The sequence below is a fragment of the Festucalex cinctus genome, chromosome 2 (genome assembly GCF_051991245.1).
Source record: "Festucalex cinctus isolate MCC-2025b chromosome 2, RoL_Fcin_1.0, whole genome shotgun sequence".
Taxonomy (NCBI): domain Eukaryota; kingdom Metazoa; phylum Chordata; class Actinopteri; order Syngnathiformes; family Syngnathidae; genus Festucalex; species Festucalex cinctus.
The window spans coordinates 14,326,843-14,341,921 of record NC_135412.1 but is presented as its reverse complement, the minus strand read 5'-3'; the positions used below and the strand labels follow the sequence as shown (position 1 = coordinate 14,341,921).

General features: G+C 38.5%; 1 protein-coding gene across 2 annotated transcripts; it reads right to left on the bottom strand.

Moving 5' to 3' along the window:
- Positions 1–726: 726 nt before the first annotated feature.
- Positions 727–14,841, bottom strand: aox6 (aldehyde oxidase 6). 2 transcript variants are annotated; one of them, XM_077513069.1, is made up of 34 exons: positions 14,559–14,841; positions 14,342–14,438; positions 12,560–12,668; positions 11,258–11,384; positions 11,122–11,183; positions 10,966–11,025; positions 10,736–10,816; positions 9,597–9,741; positions 9,413–9,505; positions 9,194–9,345; positions 9,014–9,107; positions 8,819–8,928; positions 8,545–8,729; positions 8,165–8,327; positions 8,020–8,094; positions 7,210–7,379; positions 7,003–7,129; positions 6,490–6,612; positions 6,305–6,401; positions 6,122–6,246; positions 5,922–6,055; positions 5,745–5,832; positions 5,584–5,670; positions 4,947–5,138; positions 3,593–3,820; positions 3,429–3,524; positions 3,235–3,363; positions 2,726–2,800; positions 2,584–2,636; positions 1,732–1,846; positions 1,585–1,650; positions 1,271–1,459; positions 1,000–1,192; positions 727–909 (listed from the first exon to the last, which is right to left on the bottom strand). In XM_077513069.1, exons 1-33 carry the CDS (start codon positions 14,587–14,589, stop codon positions 1,022–1,024), a joined length of 3,849 nt encoding a protein of 1,282 aa, XP_077369195.1. In that variant the 5' UTR covers positions 14,590–14,841; the 3' UTR covers positions 727–909; positions 1,000–1,021. The 2 variants fall into 2 exon arrangements, with proteins under 2 accessions (XP_077369195.1, XP_077369194.1); XM_077513068.1 differs by having other exon boundaries at positions 727–1,192.
- Positions 14,842–15,079: the final 238 nt, after the last annotated feature.

The window sequence follows — 15,079 nt, the reverse complement described above, 5'->3', positions numbered from 1 at the left end:
TCATCCAAAATACCAGATTATTTGTGAGGGGGGGGGGGGAGATCACTGTCTTCGAATCAAAAGATTAAAATAAATAAATAAATAAATAAATACATACATACATACATACATACATACATACATACATACATAAATAATAACTAAAATAGATAAATAAATATACTGTGGTTCAGTAGGCCACTATTAATATTTTGTTGAGAAAGTTTCCCATCCATCGTGTAATGTAAATTTCTAAAATCAGCTCCATTATTCAAACTACTTTTGATTTAAATTAATACTTACTTCAGGTCTCTTCATATAATAACAGAAAGGTAGATATATCTTTGTTTGTAATGTGAATGTTATTGTTTTCCCCCCCATCATTTGTTTTGCATGTTTTGACTTTAATGTTTTACATAATTGTTACTTGGTATTTTCTTGTTACTGTAATATTAACAATTGTGTTACATAGTGTGTATGTAAGGCATGTAAATTTTATTGCAGTGATAGCCCTGAAGAAAAAAAATAAATGTCACATGTAGGCCTGTATACATTTGGGGACAAATATTTGAATGCTAGAAGCTATTGGATTTAGGCTGGCACACAGCATCGATCATGTTGATGTAGTAAGCTCTTTCAAAACAAAGAAGTTTCACCAATTAAGAGGAAAATAACATTTTTATTTGTATCATGTTGAAGTGAGAAAACAGCATATAACTTTTAACTAGTCACAATTAACAGAGAAGTAGCAGAGTACATGTTCTAATAATCAGAGAGTTTGCAACTTTTATGGCCTAGGTTTGGAAACATCCTGTTTCATTGTCTTAATTCTGAAAGTAAAAAAAAAAAAAAAAAAAAAAAAAAAGTAGACATCATTATTGAAAACAGTACAAAAAATAATGACAGATGTTTTTTCATCTTGTTTTGATACTGAAACAAAAAAAAAATACAGATTAAATTCTCATTTATTAAAGAACAAACACAACAAATACAATGATTTGAAGTAGTTGTTTTAATCACCCTGTATATTAAGAAGACAGCTTCACCCCTGGGTTAAGGGCGATGCACACGCAAGGCAAATCCTCTCCGCAGTAGCTGGGCTGTCCAATGAAAATGGACCTGTAAGGCCGACTTCTTTGCGTGCTGCTGCAACAGCATCTTTAATTGCAAAGAACACTGAGCTGCCCAAAAACAGGATGGGTTCGCCGATACCCTGAAGAGATAACAGAAAGGGAATGAAAGCACAGACAGTTCACCTATAAGCATTTACCTGTCCAGCGTGACCTCTGACCTTGGAGGAGTAGATAGCATGGGGATTGTAGGAGTCAGAGAGGAGATGGATGTTAAAGCTCAGTGGCATATCGCACACAGCAGGGATCTTGTACTGAGATGGACCGCGAGTGTACAGGAGGCCATCAGGGGAAAACTTTAACTCCTCCATTGTGAACAGACCCAAACCTTGCATGAATGCGCCTTCAATCTGTATGAGACAATTTGCAACAAATGATTGCCATTTTTACATACTGCAATAAATTGCATTAAGCCTAATCTTTAAGGAAAAACAACAGGCCGGTCCGGGTTTCCTAAAGTCTCGGGCAGGCTCACCTGGCCAATGTCCACGGATGGGTTCAAACTTTGGCCAACATCGACCACAATGTTTGTCCTCACAGTCTACTCGGGAGGAAAAAAAACAACAACAACATGAGAGTGTCTGCTACATAGCAACAGACTGACACTCGGTGCTGAACGGACCCTGTAGTCTCCTGTTAGGCAGTCCACCTCCACCTCACTACAGCAGACCCCATTCGTGTAGTAAGGGTAGGGCTGACCCTCCATCTTGTCCCAGTCCATGTGGCTGTCCGCACCCCTGTAGACACAGAAGGCAATATGTTCGAATACATAGTTGTTTGATGTGTATTGGACTGTGACCCCGACTAATTCAAATGACTTGGAATCTTATTTCCACATTGAAATACATTAAAATGCCATCAATTTGTTTCAGGCCATCAAAAATCTTTTTTTTTTGTGACATAATGCAGAAAAATAGCACTGCAGGCCTAACTTTATAAAACAAAAGACAAACTACTGTAAAGAAATAAACTATTCTTGTAAAAGTGTCATTTCTGGACAGAAGGACCAATCAAACAGTCCCAACAAGTTCTACTTTCCATACATATTGGAGCTGAATACGGATTTATTTGTTTTAAACTCGTGGGAATTTACCCCATACCTTGCATTGTAACACAGTTTCCAGTAGACTAAAGCAAAAAAAAAAAAAAAAAAAAAAACCCTGAAGTATTCACTTCCTGTACCCTACTTAGGGAATCCTCGCTAGGTCCCAACCTGCTAGCAGCTGGTGCCATGATGGGCTAGCTAGCAGCGCTGAAAGTAGATATTGCCACCCCTAGGGCAATGAACTATTACAATTACTACAAACCAATTATTTTCACTTTATCTGAGCGATGTTACAGTTTATCTGATACTTTGTATGTATGTGCTCAGTGCTCACATATTGTATCCCGCTATAAGATTTTGTGTAGACATCGTGTACATGTACTGTACTGTTGTGTGTCTTTAAAAATGGATGATATATTGGAGGCTCACCTGTGAAATCCGGTAGCAGACAAACTGATCCTCTCCATAACGGCCTCACTGACCTGCAGAGAAAGTCAAGAAAGTACTTTGAAGTTTTTATCTGTGTGATACAGACTGCCTCAATGACATTAACATTAACATCTTATCCCACCCAACTCTCCCAAGTTCCTTTCGGGTTCTTCTGTCGGATTGGCTGCAGTCGCTGGTAAAGTGTCTGACAGGCTTTCTAAAGAAAGACATAATAAAATATAAAAATAATATATAAAGCCCTCAAACATAAAATATATGTTCTAGGGCTCTGCACGAATCAGTGGTAAATCGAACTGAGATGTGAATCAGCCATTAAAAATGAACAGGATGTTCTTTATTTTAACATAAAGATGAATTGACTTGACCTGTAGTTAAAAGTTAAAAACAAAATAATTGCAAGGCTGTGCATTAAAAATAAAATTTCCTCTACATTAAAAAAGGTTTATCAGAAATACATCCTTAGCGGATATTACATTACAGAATACAAAAGATGAGGTATTTAGTGTCAAAATTAACTCATATATAAGTTTTTTTTTTTTTTTTTGCATGTGCAAACCTTTGCTAAATTTGACCCTAGGTGTGTTAGTTTTTCAAAGTAACGAATAAAAGAAATAGGAAAAGCTACTAGACCTTAACAGCCATGCCATTGGAATCGGTGCCAAAGGAGGCAGCAGTGAGAAACGTGTTGGGAACTGTGCTGGTGCTGGTTTCATTGATGTATATTTTTGACGTTGGAATGTGAAGTTCCCGGCTCGCCACCTGCCCGCAAACAAGCATATGAGATTATATCCGAAATTTCTGCTGTTGAGCCATCAACTCCCTACCTGTTGCATTTTGGTATGGACTCCTTGACCCATTTCTGCTCCACCATGAGCTACCAGAACAGTTCCATCCTGATAGATGTTCACTAGAGCAGCAGCCTAAATACAGTACACAGAACATAGTCCACATTTTTTTGGAAGACAACACAGCAACACAAACAACTTACCTGATTCATGAAACCCTCCGTAAAGCCTATGCCATATTTGATGGGGATGATGGAAAGCCCCCTCTTTTTCCAGCGGTTCTGCTGGTTGAACGTGTCCACAGCAACGCGGCGACCACAGAAGTCTGACTTGGCCTTACATTCGTCCCAGCAACGTAGCAAGTTCTCTGGGCTGAATTCCACCTTGTAGGGGGTGAGTGACAGCCCTTTGTACATGTTGATCTCCCGAACCTATCAACAATTCATTATTTAGAACTTTCAGTTATATACACTGCAATTACCTTGACTTACAGATTTAATTTATTTTATGAGCATACTTGTAACTCAAATGACCCACATTTAAAGTTAGGATTTTCCATTGAAAGGAATGAAAAAGCCATTAATCCGTTCAACACACCAAAAGTTGTGATAAAAAAAATTAAAAAAAATTAAAAAGAACTCATTTCTATAATTTTCTAAAATTTCAAAATAAAAGCCCAAAATAAAGATTTTTTTTAATTACCCTCTTATTTCAACATTATATGACTATCAGTAAACTGTTCAGGTCATCCCTGCCACAAAATTTTGCGAAATTTCAAAATAATAGCCAATAATAAAGTTTTCCTCCTCTAATTTCCGCAATGTTTTTCAGTTCCTCAATGTTTTTCAAAATTTCACGAATAAAATTAAGATTTTTGTTGTTGTTTTTTCTCCTTTATTTTCACTTTTTTTTTTTTTTTTTTGACTGATTCAAACCGTTCGAACTTTAAACAGTTCGGTTCATCCCTACTACAAAATTGTTCAATTTTGAAAACAAGTCCAACATTAAGATTTAGTTTTACCCTATAATTTGCACATTTTTTGACCGATTCCAACCATTCCAACTGTTTAGCTCATGACTATCTGATTTTTTTTTCCAAAATAAAAAACAAAACAAAATTAAGATTATCTTTCTTATTACTGCTAATCTCCATGTTTCAACTTTGAGGTATTCAACGTATACTCACCTCCCTACCATTTTGCAGCATTCAAAATAAAAGTGATTAATAAAGTTTTTTTTTTCCTCTATTTTCCAAATATTTTGACCAATTTAAACCATCCAGCTTTAAAATGTGGAGTTTATCTGTACCACTTTTTTTTTTTTTTTTAAATAAAAGCGAAAAATCCCAAACTATTATGATCCTGATACACATGGGTTTTAATGATAAAACACGAGAAGACTGTTACAACTATATATCTGCAGACCAGGTGAATAAGAGTGAAGAAAAAAAAAAAAAAAAAAGAGCGACAGCTTGTAAATCAAAAAAGTTGTAGGCCTACATTGGGGAACTCGTAAGTCAAGGTACAACAATGAACGAGCAATTTTAATGTATTTGACCTGATCTGCAGGACACTTTAGCACGAGCCCCACATCATTGATCATGTTCTCTACAATGCAGGCACTCTGAGGCACCCCAAAGCCTCTGAAGGAGGTGTTGGATGGCAGGTTAGTTCTGCAGGCGGCAGCTCGGCCACGCAGATTTGGAATGTTGTAGGAGTTATCCAGATGAAGCAGGATCTTCTCCACTACCTGCAAGAGCAGCAACATCTGGTTCTGGCTCATTTGAATATTGCATTCAAAGCAACATTGTCAACAAAGAGGTAGAGATCATTTCATCACTGTTTGGAAACTTGATTTACGTAGCTTGTTCTATCATAAACATTACTAGCACATTATAGGAGGGCAACACATTCCCAATGAATAGGAATGTTCACAACCAACATTGTTTCCTTGTTGACGTGTCAGTTTATTACAAGAATTCAAGCTTTAATTAAAGCCATATTTTGTGTTTTTCTCCATTCCTGTTGTCACACTTATCGGAATATTCTGTCAACCAGTATTAATCCTTTTTTTGGTACCTTTTTCTTCTGAAAATGACTATTGTCAAATCTGCGAATATAAACTTCACTAAACTAAGATGTATTAAACTGCTTTGTAGAAATTGGTTTACTAGGAGTGTACTAATGCTACGTACAAATATGGATTCATCAACTGTGTTGCCAGCATTTGTCCAAATTTGGAAATCTGCCGCCAGGATCCTTCCATCTTTCTGGAAGCCAACCTGAAACAAACATCCTTGCTTACACAGCAGCTGAACTTCTCAAGTCTGCAGTTTCGAACAAATGTGTCCAATACCTTGTACTTTCCCAGAGCTGGATGTCGTCCACCAGTGATCAGCATGTCCTCACCTCGTTCCAGAACGCAGCGGACCGGACGATTACTCCTAAGAGGAAAACATCAAACCATTTTTTGGTGACGTTCTTGACTTATTTACTTAAATTTTTGGTATGTTTTTGATGTAGGAAGACCTACTTCCACGCAGCTAGAGAAGTGATACAAGCCAATATGGTGGTTTTAACGACTTTCCCACCAAATCCTCCACCCAGTCTCTTGACATGACAGCTAACTCGGTTGGCTGGGATGGCCAACGTCTCGGAGACAGCGATCTAAAGACAGGAAATATGAGTTGATGTCGTGAGGGAGGAAATGCACGGCAGACAGATTCAAAGTACCTGAACTGATGTCGGTGCCTGAGAAGATGCAAAAATTTTAAACTCTGCCTGCTCTCCCACTGGTATAACCAACATGCTCTGAGTCTCCATGTAGAAATGCTCCTGGCCGCCGATACGGATCATCCCTGAACAAAAAATCCAAAGGTTGACATTCAGAACATTCAGATGTTGAACGCTTCTTACCTTCATGAACCAGATCAATGCCTTTGAAGGCCTCTTCCACATTTCCTCTCTCAATCTTCCTCTTTGGCTCGAAGTAGGATGACCTCTTGATGGCGTCCTGTTTCAGAATGGGACGGACCACTTGTCTCAGACACACCGACGAATAGATGCTGTAATGCTTTCGAAAGAGGTTACTGTAAACACACCTCAATAGTAAAAATGGGTTCTGGCAAGTCTTCAAAGCTGATGTTCACCGCTGATGCACCTCTTTTGGCATGGGCTCTCGTGTCCGCCAAGACAGCACACACTATCTGACCGATGCATGACACCTGGACGCACACAGAGAAGCAGTATCTGAACATGTAGGGAAGTAGCCATCATTTTTCAAGGAAGCCTGTTTTTGTGAGCAAATGGCAAATGTCTGGCCTGCATATAACAAGCGTATTGCATACAAAATCAAAATGGAATGCAAGCAAGAGCGTTTATTTGAAGAAGACCAAATTATTTTATTAAAGCCTTTTAAATGTTAATATGTTTTGATTTACTTAGCCCTCCATGAAAGCAAATCAATTTAAGTTTTAAGCAAAATGATGTTCAAGGACATCAGCTGACAAATTTTATGCGTATTTCTGGCATGTTTTGATTCAAACGCTTAATGCACTCATTCTCAAACTGAAACCGCCGATTGTCCAGTACGCCTATGGGCACCTGTTATTTACCTGTGTCTGAGCCAGCAATTCTTCATCATAACCTGAAATGACACGAGTTTTTTTCCCAGGAATATCTTTTGCGGTGATGACGTCAAAAACACCTGGAAGTAGCAGCGCATTACTCACGTCCACATTCCTTTAAAAAAATAAATAAAGAAGACAAAACTGTGTGAAGCAGAAGTAAGATGGGATAATGCCCAGGATTGTTTTCCTCACGTGATCTTTGCATGCGCCCGTGAGCTGGTGACCAGAGCCAAGAAAAGTTCGCCATCTGTCTTAGGGAGGTCATCGCAGTAAATTGCCTCGCCCGTAGCCTGGCTTATGGCGGAGCTATGGATGACGGGGCGGCCCACGGGGTCCTGGTCGCTTTGGCCATCAGATACATGCTGAAAAATAGGTATCCATCGTTTTACAGTTATATGGCCAAGAGAAAGGGAAGGTATGAACATCTGCCATGGAACTAGAACTGGCTAGTATTCCAGAATTGGGTTGCATTAATTAATCCAAGTACAAAATACTTGGTGCATTTGTTGTGAAAATTATAATTATTATTCCAAGAAATGTAATAACAGCTGTCATAAAAGTGAATGCTAAGCATTGTTTAGATTCCGAAATAGCTCTTGAGCAAAGCCTAAAAGCCATGAACGATAACAGATCAAATTTTGCGGGAGGGTTTTGTTTATATATCTTCCTTGTAATTAATTAACACATGCATATATTTTTTTAAAAATGTGTATATATATATATATATATATATATATATATATATATATATATATATATATAGGTGTACGATCAGTGTAAAATCTCCTGAAAAGCTTATTGCTGTGAAATTTCATGACACTTTACCTGTTTTTCTTAAAAAGCAAAATAAACATATATTATAAATTGTCAGTTTGGCTGGCTCTTTATCTCTGTCATTCCCATCATAACTATCTTATCTCTACACAGTTGAATTGAAACCCAGCTCAACCACTCCAATACCTCGACAATGCTTTTGTTTTGGGTCATATATCCAAGCCATACCTGGAACTCCTGCTTGCTCAATTGGATTCCTCTGGGCAGTGGTTCCATCTTCTCCACAACGTCTTTAATCACATTCTGCAAACAGATGATTATTATTTACAACTTCCACAATGTAAGCCCGAAGGACCTTGAGGCAAGCGGTCACCATCTTTCTGAGGCTCTGCAGGACTTCTAGGTAGAATTTGAAGAGGAAACTAATAGTCAGAGAGCGACGAAATTCTGATTTTCCTCCCGGAATCGATGGAGGGAGGTCGAATTCCTTCATCAGCATGTCATAAGCTCGGCCAAGGGTTTCATCATTCCAAGGTCTGAAGAAGATACATCCATAAATTTGCACCATTAAATAAACACAGTTTTAAAAGTGGAACTGAACTCCCTCAAGAACTAAAAAATAGGTCTAGTTGGACTTGGGCTTAATGCTTGTGAACTGATCAAATATCTTAAAAAAAACATCAGAAAACAATTAGAAAGAATAAATAAGGTATTCTTGTTTATTCTTTTGTTCCCAAATCAAACATGGCTGACCGTGCAATAATAGCGGCGCAGGTTTTGGTGGCTTTGGCTGTTGTTGGTCCTACACCGCCATAGTATATACTGACATCCTCCACTACTCTGAATCCTTCGGAGAAAAACACTCGCATCCCGGTTGTTATTGTGGCAAAGGCACTCTCCTTCCTTGGAGCCTGGCGAAATGCTCGAACAAGCTCCCCCTGAAGTACAAACATCGCATGGGACCATATATTTATATGGATTTCAATGTGTCTACTTTTTAGGTATTCACAACAGGAAACATTTGCACCTTTCTGGAAAAAGGGATCAGCACAGAGACAACAATTTCCTCTGGCTTCAGAACCGTTTTTCCAAAGCTCACAAAAAAATCCTGATTGAGAGGAACCTCTCGCCGTCCTCCTGGTGAGGGACAAAAGGAAACATGTCAGCCTGAGCCAGCACAGATCACCTAAAGTGTCCAAAGTTCCAGTTGGCAGAATCTCACCACAGCAGATGGTGCTCACGCTGCAATTCCCAGCAGCCAGAATTGGGTTCAGGTCTGAGTTTGGATATGCACTCATGATGTTTCCTCCAAGAGTCTAAGCAAAACATTTGTCACATGGTTCTTATTCTTCAGTGACCCCCTGAATATTTATGGGAGTGAAAGGTATTATAGCCTACTTACGGCAACATTACGGATCTGTTGGCTCCCCACATTCCCCAACTGCTGGATCAGCGCTCTGAACAGCTCTGTCTTCTCCTCTGGAAACTGGCAGCACATCTTCTTCAAAATAGCCCTGACCTCGGAGAGGGTGAAGCCTGTTCCCACCCAAACACCTGCAGGAAACCAAGAACTAGTGACGTGAACAATCATCAGCTGTCAGAGCAAAGTCTAATCACCCACCGTGTGTCGTCTCGGTCACCTCAAACAGCTCCAAGACTCGGATGGGAGATATCATCAATGGATGCACAACGCCCTTAAATTTAACATCTGGGCCTTTAAAAAAAAGACTACAGAAGTCAGCACATGCTCACCAGATTTTTCTTAACCTCGTTGAATCATCAGAAGACGTTATATTAATTTTGACCTATTTTAGTGTTCCCCATGATCAGTGGAGCCTCTGGGTGGCTGGTCTTCAAGTGGACCAGCTCCTCCAGCAAGACTGGGGACACGCATGTGACCCTCTCCCCACGAAAGGTGAGGGTCTGCGGGCTGGAAGACTCCGCCATCAGCTGGGGACAAGAATATAGCAGGCCAAATGAGAGGCCCATCATTCTTTACATGTCCGCAACAAAAACATAAACGCAACACTTTTGTTTTAGCTCCCATTTTTATGCGATGAACTCAAAGATCAAAAACTTCTTCCACATACACAATATCACCATTTCTTTAAAACATTGTTCATAAACCAGTCTAAATCTGTTATAGTGAGCACTTCTCCTTTGCCGAAATAATCCATCCCACCTCACAGGTGTACGATATCAAGATGCAGATTATGATTTATGACACCATGATTAGTGCACAGGTGTGCCTTAGACAAGTGGTTCTTAGACTGCCCACAAAAAAGGCCACTCTGAAAGGTGGAGTTTTGTTTTATTTGGTGTTGGGTGGTGTCCTGGGGACTCAGTAAACCACGGTTTTCTCACCATTTTCTAAGTCCCCAGACCCAAAAAACAAACAAACAAAAAAAAAAAAACAACAACAAAAAACTGCACCTTTCAGAGTGGCCTTTTATTGTGAGCAGTCTAAGGCACATCTGTGCACTAATCATGGTATCTAATCAGTATCTTGATATGGCACACCTGTGAGGTGGGATGTATTATCTCGGCAAAGGAGAAGTGCTCACTATCAAAGATTTAGACTGGTTTGTAAACAATATTTGAGAGAAATGGTGATATTGTGTATTTGGGAGAACTTTTAGGTCTTTGAGTTCATCTCATAAAAAAATGGGAGCAAAAGCAAAAGTGTTGCTGTTATAATTTTGTTGAGCGGTATATCCAGCTGATTTTATGAGGGAGGCAGGGTACACAGGATGATTTTAAAATGTGCGAGGAAGCCAGAGAACCTGGAGGAAACCTATGCAACCATGGGGAGAGCATACAAACTCCACTCAAGCGGAGATTCTGATATGGGACTTCTAGACTGTGAAGCAGACGAGCTAACCACTCTCCACTGTGCTGCCCCACTTTGTACATGTTAAATGGAACTCTTTGTGTGCGAACTTACGATCAGTTCTGGGGGAAAGATCAGGTCTTGTGTTTGGTCCAAGGGTAGGAACCCGGACTTATCAAACAACAAAGGACTTTCCTGTAAAACATGACATGGATGACTAAAGAATTTACCACACTAGCTTCAAGGGATTTCAATGACGTTTTTCCATGAGAAAAATTTTCAAACAGTTATTCATGTGAAATGTTATGAAAAGAAATCATCAAAAGATCACCAGTTCAACTGACATTTTTTTCTTTCTCGCTGCCACAGTTTGCGCCTCCATTGAGTTGACAGCAGTTGGCCTCCTGCTTGGATGAAGCACTTTCTCGGTTTCAATGTTTAACAAAAAAAATAAATAAATAAAAATTGCTATTAATTCAAGTGGACGGTAGCCGACATACCTGACAGAAAGTCCTGCAGCCATCAATGATTGCACGATAGCCAGTGCAGCGGCACAGATTACCTGAACCATGAGGGCAAAAGTCAAATGAAACATGTTTAGCACAAGATATTTCAACAATGCCAGTCAAGAAATACCGGCTAGTGCCTGAGTGATGTCCTCCAGGCTGGGCTGAGGGTTGTTCCGAAGGAGGGTGTACATGGACATCACCATACCCGGCGTGCAGAAGCCACATTGTGAGCCGTGCGCCTTCGCTATCCGCTCCTGGAAACACATCATGCGGTGTTGATGGCAAACTAAGCTAAAAATAAGCAAAATAACTGGATGTGACTGTCAATCTGTGCATTCACAAATTCGCCTACCTGTAATGAGTTGAGGAACTTCATTTACTCAAACTAAGAATTTCTAGCTACTGGTGGAACAGCTTCTTAAAAAGAGCCCACTTTTTTTTTCAAATTTTTTTTGCAAGGGAAATTTTTAATATGTTTCTTCTATTACTGTTTTTTGTTGTGAACACATATTGGAAATTTATCAACATTTTTTAAAGCATATTTGGGGTTTACAAAAAAAAAGTCAAATTTTCGCAATTCATTTAAATATATGTGATTTATACGCAAATATTTGCAATTCACAAGCAGGGACTTATTTTATCTATATTTCAAATGGCATTGTGTGGTCTGATGTGCCTCCTAGCAGTGCTGATGAAAAATTGCGCCAAATCATTTAATTTCCCCATCTCTGCACCATACATACATACATACTGCCACCGATGTATTCCACAATGCATCTAGAGAAGTAGTGAACATTCAATTGTCACAAAAAAAAAGATACATGGCGCTGATCAGAAACAGTTATGTTCTGTTTTTGCAGTATTTTTTTGGAGGGGGCACAAGACAAATTCCTGAGTTGTGGTGAACCCTTAGGCATTATTGTGACCTGTTTTGGGCTTTTTGATGCTTCTGACCAAGTCATTTCAAAATAAGATAACGCCCAGGGGTAATAAATATAAGTTTAGCTAAACATTACAACACTTTGTGCTTTGCTAGAACTTTTTGCAATTACACTTTGGTTAATAAAAAAAGCTAAATTTTATATATATATATATATATATATATATATATATATATATATATATATATATATATATATATATATATATATATTATATATATATATATATATTTTTTTTTTTTTTTTTTTTTTTTTTATTGTCAATAGACTAACAGTGATTCAAGATTAAGGAATGAGTGAATAATTTCAAAAGCACCTATCTTTCTATACAATTTTGGTGCATTTTCACAATTGCCATTTGTTTGTTTTTTTTACAGTTTAGCAAGTTCATGGATGATCTGTACCCTATACTAAGTCTAATCTGCAACAAATAGGTGTAATTATGAGTGTGCATTAAGTTATCACATGGTGAGGTATCGAGGCCTGACCTGGACCGGGTGGATCCTGGTTTTAGTGCTACCGATGCCTTCCACTGTGGTGATGGCGGCTCCATGAAGCTGGCAGAGTGGAAGCAGGCAGGCGTTGGCAGAGTAATGACTTGATGCGATTGTAAAGGTGCTTCAGCTTTTTTTCGCAGGGGGCCTCATACAGAAAAGTGTAAATTAGGGCTTACTGTATTGTGTTACTGCTTAACTCATTCAAACCCCAAAACATATCAATATGTTTTAATACTTTGTCTTTCACTACCAAAAATGTATTTATACGTTTTTTTATTCATGTTTTTTTTATGCTAGAGAATACAGAAGGCTTTGATACAGCTTCTAACATGAAGAGGTCGCTTAAAGCAATGGTAGTTATTACAGAAAACGGCCAGCAGGTGGCAGTAAAGTATAAGACAACAGCCAGGGCCATGTTGCAACAAGGTCTTTTTCCCAGTGTGTTCAACATGTTTGTGAATAATGATTAAACTTAGCTATATTCTAATGCTAATTGCTGCAAAACGGAAATAGATATAAATATCATTTTTTCCTGATGAAAGAAGAGACTCTATTCTTTCTCTTGGTAGGTTCCATGTTTTATAGCAATAGAATGAATATTCTGTGGGCCTTGCAAAATCGGTCAAAATCCAGTAAAACAGCCGGGAGCAAAGGGGGTTGCTTCAGTGAAAATGGCTGGGAGTGAATGAGTTTACATGCCTGATGCAACTGCTGAATGTAACTAATAAAGTTACTAGTATTCTAATTTAGTAGAGTAATCTGTAATCTGATTACTTTTAAAGGTAAATGTGGCAACACCCATGGTGGTTGTCACAACACCACCTCTTTTTTAATACCCTCAAATTTTCATGCTGCCCAGTAAAACAGCAGACCACAAACAGTCCTCTGACCTTAGGTTGGACACCACTGTCATAAAGTTTCCATTTGTGTGAGTGATTTAAATTAGAAAAGAAATCATTAATTGTGTCACTGCTGAATAAAATTCACACATATACTGTATGTTATTCTACACCCAAAAAAATTATCATCATTCTAACAATTTTCAACAATCCTTCCAATTAGCCACCGAAACCATTCCAACTTGAAAATAGCCACCAAATTCAGGATATCTGGTAATAGTTTACAAATTCCACAAATGAACATGTTACACCCAAAGAAACCCTATTAATGAGATGTTCAATAAAATGTTTTCCCACATGCAGAAAAGTCCCCACTTTGCACTTTGCATAGATAAAATGCTCATTTAGTTTTACACTAAAATCTCCAAGATATATTTTACATACTAATTGCCTCCTTCCACTTGTCTTGGCCAATTCAAACCATTCCAACGCCATGTCTCACATGATACATTTCAAAAATCTAATTACAGTAATCAGCATTCCAGTTCAGCTTCATCCACATCCACAGAAATTGCATTCAGTAGTTTTATCTGTCATTCTACCCTATTATTTTTGTACATTATCCTTTTTCCTTCAAGCCTACTTTTCTGACTCTGTTAAAGTACTATTAAAGTGAGATGACATGTTCAAAGTCTGCACTTGAGGAGTTGATTGAGTTTGGCAAGCAACCATTCCATTTCACCTTTGTCCTCTTTTGGAATGGTTTACCTTAATCCACATCAAGTCCACGCTGCAGTTAACAAATATTGACTACCAGTATTCAGTGTGCGGATAGCAAATCATATCACCCGTCAGAACCTAAATAATGAACCAAATGTTCTTTGGCTATATTAAGAGCAAATGTAGTGGAAGAGAGTTTCATTTTAAAGGATACAAAATGGTTTTGTTGGCAGGTCGATAGCGTGAGACCATCACTGTGCAGGCCCCGCAGCCTCCTCCACCGCAACCGTATTTGGTCCCAGTTAACCTCACTTCCCGTCATGGTCAAGTTGCAATAATCATTAACATGTGGAAGACAATCACAAGATTTATAACATGAACAATTTTATTGCATACAGTAATCTAGTTTGTGCATGGGCGGTGAAGGATACGCTTCTGTCTGAGGAAGGACAGTAGGGTCATTTCAGGATCAACATGTTGCTCGGTCACCTGTTGATTGCACAACAACAAGTCACTTTCATACTACAACAATTGCAACAATTCAACCTCTTGGACGGGGAGAAAAGGCATGACAGATGCTATCTGCCGTTTTTGTCAATTGTACTTATTGTTTATAGTACTCCTTTGGTATTGATAACCAAATCAAGTAAATATACTGTTTAGCTGTGCATGCTAGGGATGTAACGGTAAGGGCAATATTGTGATATTGTGATATTAAAACTGCCACAATATTGTCGTCGTCACGTTCACAATATTTAAAAGCAACACATCTGTTCAAGTTCAAAGTTAGGTTAATTTCCATTTGTGCAAGGTAGCACCCTCTGATGGCTACTTTTTTAGTGCAATTTAATTTTTATTAGGGGCGTTTTGGCCCTTCTATGTTTAAAATCTATGCTAATCGTCAGATGATCGTCATAATATGCTTTTGAAGAGAGTCAATATGTGGAGGAAC